This window comes from Neofelis nebulosa, chromosome 6, assembly GCF_028018385.1.
Source record: "Neofelis nebulosa isolate mNeoNeb1 chromosome 6, mNeoNeb1.pri, whole genome shotgun sequence".
NCBI classification, from domain to species: domain Eukaryota; kingdom Metazoa; phylum Chordata; class Mammalia; order Carnivora; family Felidae; genus Neofelis; species Neofelis nebulosa.
Genome location: NC_080787.1, coordinates 7996113 through 8002112, shown reverse-complemented (window position 1 = coordinate 8002112; position 6000 = coordinate 7996113). Strand labels below are relative to the sequence as shown.

Genomic DNA, 6000 nt, shown 5'->3' with positions numbered 1-6000 from the left:
GAGGAGGGGGAGGAGCAGGAGCAGGAGGGGGACGGAGGAGGTGCGGCCGCAGGAGGAGGGAGAGGCGCCGGGGGAGGAGGGAGAGGCGCCGGGGGAGGAGCAGCAGGAGGAGGGGGAGCAGGGGGAGGGCCGGAGCCGCCCCCGCCCAGCCCGGCGGGAGCCGAGGAAACCCCGGCCCCGCCGCGGCGCCGCTCCGCCCACCCCCTCCGCACGCCTTCCGCCTTCACCTAGGGCCGTAGGTGCGGCGCGGGGCCGAGCGGCAGGAGCGGCGCCGGGAGCCGCAGCCGCAGCCGGAGCGGCGCGCCCGCCCCGAAGCCCGCGGGTCTCCGTTCCGCCGCCGGCAGCTGCGGGGGGGCGTCATGTAGCGGCGGCGGCGGACCCACCTCGGATTTGCAACTCTGTCTCTGGCTCTCTCTCTTTCTGGAGGGGCGGGGGGCGCGGCAAAATTGTATCTCCGCCCTCGCTCTCTCGCCTCCCCCGGGTGCAGGCTGCATCCGCCTCTAAACATTGAGGGGCTCGGGGAGGGCGGGGGGCCGCGGATCGGCGTGGGACCGGCTCTGCCCCCGCGCCCGGAGGGCCACCATGACCGACGAGAGCGCCGAGGTCCCCGGGGAGCTGACAGGTAAGAGCGGCGCGGCCGCCGGCCGCCGCGCGCCCCTCACCTCCGCCGCCGGCCCGCGGGTCCCGCGAAGTCGCGGCGCCCCCTCAGGTCGCCGCCGTGCTGGGCGGGGCGCCGGCAACTTTGCTCGCGTCTCGCCGCCCGGGAAGCCGAGTCCGGGGAGGGCGGCCGTGGGCAGCGGCGGGGGCCCCCCGGAGCCCCGGGGCGCCTCCCCAGCCGCGGCCGGTGGGGGTGGGGGTCGAGGTCGGCGGAAGCGCGGCGGGGGCGGGCCGCGCGGGCTGGGGAGTCCTGGAAGCGAGGAGCACCCCTGACGGCCACCAGCCCACTGCCCCAAACTCGGGGAAGTCCGGGAACGGCCAGCACGGGGGGCGGGGGGCGAGCGCACGGCGGGGTCACCTCCCGCACCTGCCGGGCACCCCCCACTGGAGCACCCCCCCACCCCCCGCCACACGCACACGCGGGGAGGGGGCGCTGCTCTGGGGTGCGCCCCGAGCCCGGCGAGGCGTGGCTTCGCCCAGCCCAGCGGCAGCGAAGGGGTTACAGGACTGACGCAAACGCGGGCCGGGAAACTGAGGGTTAAAGACTCCAGCTTATTTACATAATAGTTAACCTACCGATTCTGCCCATCCCGGAGCCCTGGGAACCTGTGTGTAGTGCCCTGTGCCAGGTGACCTATTGTTTGGGTCCCTTGAGTGTTTTTTTTTTTTTCTTTTTTTTTTTTTTTGATCGGCGAGGGGGTGGGGGGGCTTTGGGCTGGGTTCCACCTCTTGGGGTTTAACTTAATTATGTGGAGGGTTAAAATGGCAAAACTAAACTGAGGTGAGACAGAGTGTTTTTGAAAACCCACCGTTTAAGCGTGAGTGCGTGTGTGTGTGTGTGTGTAGCGTGTTGTGTTTTAACCAGGTATGTGTGTCTGCGCGTTTTGAGCCCCTGTGGCCTGTGCTCCTGACTGTAGGATCCTTGGCGCACTGCAGGGAAGGATGCTGTTTAACGGGTGCTGACAGCAGGAGGAAGTTGTCATGTGCCTGTTCATGTGCACTTGAGAAACTCGCCCCTCTGTGACTCCTTTTAGCCGTAATGCTTCGGAGGAGTTTCTGTGCTTTTCCATTGCTCACTTAACTCAGCAGGTGAAACTTGATGTGAAGGAGCTGTTGCTAGGTTTGTATGGATGCTTCTGCTTTTGTTGAATTAGAAAAAAAAAACCAAACAAACCTCAAAACGCAAACGTAATTTTTTACCCAAACTTAGGACCTGAAGTTACCGGGCCCTTCCCCCACTCTGGCCTCTCCTGTCTCCCCAACCCTGTGGAGTCGGCTCCTGAGATAAAGCATCAGCTGCCTTTGCTGGAGCGAGTGGCCCATCCGGTTCTGGGAGGCTGAGATCTTCCCAGCACCCCTCTGGGAGGAGAAAACCAATGCCCACAGTCTCTGAAGATGCCTGCAGAGGTCCTGAGAAAGTTTGGGGGAGGGCTGGCCTCCTTGGCCAGGGGACCAGGGCAGCTAAAGACGTTGATGGATTTGTGAGTTAGTTGTCCTTGAGCCTGGTAATGAAAAGGTTAGGTAGTTACTTAGACGAGAGAGAGAGAGAGAGAGAGAGAGAGAGAGAGAGAGAGAGAGAGGAGGGAAGGGAAGGGATGGAAATAAGATACCTGGTTTATGTTGATGGTTCTCAAAATAAATCCTTTGGTATGTTTTAAAAGTTGATTTAATCCTTATCTAGAAATGGAATGTGTGCTTATTGAGTCTTGCCCAGCTCACATGTCTTTCAACCAAGTGACACATACTTTTGTGACATGCCCAGTATGATTTTTCTGGGCCTGTATACGGCCCGATTCGTCTGGGATGGGGGAAATTCCTAGGAAGAAGCACTGCTTTCCTCTCATTGCAAGTGCTGAGACTTCCGTTGCCATTGAATCAAAATGGCAACTGTGTGAAAACCTCAGCTTATTCCCTTAAGCTAATCCCCGAAGGTGTTTAAAAAATGTACTGTGTATCTCTCTGATTATGAAAGAAATACGGGCTTGTTATAAAAAAATTGAAACGCTGACGAGGATGAGAAGACTGTCCTCGGCCATGTTGCCTCTCCGAGGTGGTTGCTTCTGACCTTTTGGAATCTAACTTTCCAGTCTCCTTCTGTTCTGAAGTCCATTTCTGACACTCCTCTCCCACAGGCCTCTTGTGGGGGGGTGGGGGGGGGGGGAAAGAAGTCTGATCATACCCAAAGCTGGCTGGAGAGCTCCCAGGGCAGAGAGGTTCCCCACTTGTCCCCTTTCCTCCCTAACATCCCAGCTCCTCCTTGTCAGTCCCTGAACAAGCTGCATTTTCCCTTGTTTCCTGCCATTCTTGCTGTGGGCACAGCTCCTCCCTCCTCTTTTTTGCTCTTTTTTAAAAAAAAAAATAATTAAAAAAAAGATTTATTTATTTTTGAGAGAGTGCAAGCCGGGGAAGGGCAGAGACAGGGGGGACAGAGGACCCGAGATGGGCTCTGCACAGACAGCAGAGAGCCTGATATGGGGCTTGAACCCATGAACCTCAAGATCATGACCTGAGTCAAAGTCAGATGCTCAACCGACTGAGCCACCCAGGCAACTGGTCCCCTTCTTTGCTCCTATCTAACTTGGTGGCTCTAAACTTTTGTGGTGGGTTTCCAATAAGGATATTTGATTACCCCTTCATAAACACGTATTTATTAAGCTACATACATACTTCATTTAGCATGTATAATTTAAAGTTTATTTATTTTGAGAGAGAGAGAGAGAGAGAGAGACACAGCATGAGTGGGGGAGGGGCAGAGAGCAAAGGAGAGAATCCTAGTCAGGTCCTTGCTGCCAGTGCAGAGCCCGACTTGGGCCTTTAACTCATGAAACTGCAGATCATGACCTGAGTCAAAACCAAGAGTCCGACGCTTACCCGAGTGAGCCACCCAGGCACCCCCAGCATGTATAATTTAAAAACATAAACTGAAACATTGCAAAGATAAATAAAACTTCTGTGTTCTTACTGCACCTCGGTGAATTATACATTGCATTTTTTTAAATTCTTTTTTTTAACGTTTTTATTTATTTTTTGAGAGAGAGAGAGAGAGAGAGAGAGAGAGAGAGAGAGCATGCACACAAGCCGGGGAGGAGCAGAGAGAGAGAGGGAGGCCCAGAACTCGAGGCAGGCTGCAGGCTCTGAGCTGTCAGCACAGAGCCTGACGCAGGGCTCGAATCCACGAACCATATGATCCTGACTCGAGCTGAGATCCAGAGTCGGATGCTTAACCGACTGCACCATCCAGGCGCCCCTGGACACCCTGCTTTAGACCAGTGGTGTCTTTCCTACTCTTTCAAGATTCAGCTCAGGAGTCCCCTTCTCCCTGAAACCTTCATGAACCTCCTTGTCTGTGATCTCATGGTAGCAAGTGCAGATTTTTCTAGAGGCGTCTGTCTGTGGCCTCTAGACCGTAAGCACCTGTGGAAGGCAGGGCCCTCTCTATCCCTGCATCTACAGAACATTTGGCACGCGGGAGCTATTCCTGTGGACATATATTTTGGATTGAATATATGAATAAGCCTATACGATTATACTGTAGAACACAGAGCTATGGGAGTATAGAGGAGGTTGCTATATTTTGAGGTACACTAACCTCAGTCGGGTTGCTAAGAGATTTCTAGCTTCATCAGTGGCCAGAGGAGGGGTGGGGGAAGAGAACGAGTGTGATTTGGCACCTGTTCCATTTGGAGTACTCTCTGGAGTCCCAGGAAGACCTTCCTGCCACCGTGCCCATTTTGAAGTCTCCCCTCCTCTCTCAGTTCCTCCTCTTTGCTCAGCATCTGAGCACCCAGTATGAAGCACATAGCAGGTGTTCATTAAATACGTGGTGACTGATAGCTATCAGCCTTGTTACAATAAGCTAAACAACAACAACAATAAGAACAAACAAAAATACTCCTTCGAATGCTCTCTCCTCCCCAGTGCCTTTTTTTTCTTACCAATAAAAGACTATAACGGAACGATTCTCTCCTTTCAGAAAGCATAAAGGACGTTATTGGCAGAAAGATAAAAATTGCAGTGAAGAAGAAAGTCAAGTTGGAAGTTAAGGGAGACAGAGTTGAAAACAAAGTGCTGGTAAGTATTCTCGTTTCTTAAAACGTTTGGAAGTGAAAGTGTTTTTCCTCTTCATTGTTTTGATTGCTTAATTTCCAGGCAACTCAAGTGCTGTGATTCACATTTAGTTCGAAAGTTCTGAGGGCCATTTTGTCTTGGGTTAATTGGAATATCTGGCCATTGAAAGTGAACAGTAGGGCATTTACAGTTTCGAGATTGCAGTGTTGACAATTGTATTTGTTAAAATTATCACAGTCACCCACGTTGAGGTCATCTACAGCCTGTTTTCCAGTTACTCAGTTTGATGTGAACTGAAGCTTATTTAAAGTTATCCCTGCTGTGGCGGATTGTGTGATTTTATTTGTGAGGACTTAGGGAAGCGTTTAAAAAATTTGTGTCATGTTAGTTGAACTATGTAAGTGTTCTCAGATGTGACGTGTGAGTCACTGTTACTGGAAAGAAAACACCTGTCATTTCACATGGATGTTTGGTATTTCGAAGGGAGCTGCCTATGGCAGGCAGTATCCGCCAGCACTGAGACTGAACTTGGGGTCCCCCCAGCGTGTGGGGTTGCTGCCGGGGACCCGGGGTTGGACCGTGTGCTGGTCAGAGTGGGGAGGTCATTGTCAGTGACTGGGCTGTACCTTTAGAGAAGCGAAGAGCCCTTTGTGGTATTCTAGTGGCTTCTAGGTTGAGACTGTGGGGACCCTTGATTTAGCCTTGGGGGAATACATGTTGTTTGTGTTTTTGTCGGAGAGAATATTCTGTTTCTCTTTTTATCATAGGAAATTCTCCAGCCCCGTCTTGTTTATCGACCACAGTTCCCCCCACACCTCTTGGAGTATTTTAAAACAAATCCCAACCATGTGTCGTTGGAAAGAGAATACTTTTAATATTCTGTTTCATTAGTTGAAGTTGCCACAGAAAGAACGTGAAGTGTCTTTCTGATAACATCTGTCTTGAGAATCTTCTCGAATATCTAACTACCTTCCCTGTAGATGGAAGGATTATGCTCTTGATGGATGACTTCCCTTTCTCTGTGGGCTACGTGTATGAGTTGGGATGGCAGAGAAACTGAAGGGGGAAAACTTGATTGAGTGACTTTGGCCCTGGTACCCAGTGTGTTCATGTAACCTGCATAATTAGAGTTACCCATAGCAGAAATGATTGGGGCCGTTATTCTGACTTATTTTGCTTTAATAAAGAGTAATTTTTGGGGGCGCCTGGCTGGCTCAGGTGGTAGAGCATGGGGCTTTTGACCTTGGGGTCATGAGTTCAAGCCCCACGTTGGGT

General features: G+C 52.4%; 1 protein-coding gene and 1 non-coding gene across 14 annotated transcripts in view; one reads left to right on the top strand and one right to left on the bottom strand.

Moving 5' to 3' along the window:
• Window positions 1-221: 221 nt before the first annotated feature.
• The window catches only part of CARMIL1 (capping protein regulator and myosin 1 linker 1), a 314075-nt gene continuing 308296 nt past the window's right edge, over window positions 222-6000 (top strand). For 12 of the 13 annotated variants that reach the window (XM_058732802.1, XM_058732804.1, XM_058732800.1 and 9 more), the window contains exons 1-2: window positions 222-622; window positions 4631-4728. In XM_058732802.1, coding sequence (XP_058588785.1) covers window positions 583-622; window positions 4631-4728 — 138 coding nt within the window. In that variant the 5' untranslated portion in view covers window positions 222-582. Of the gene's footprint in view, window positions 623-4630; window positions 4729-6000 lie in introns of those variants that run through there. The other variant, XM_058732809.1, reaches the window with a different exon arrangement.
• Window positions 3121-3205, bottom strand: TRNAQ-UUG (transfer RNA glutamine (anticodon UUG)). Its single transcript has one exon. It is a non-coding gene; the product is annotated as a tRNA-Gln (tRNA).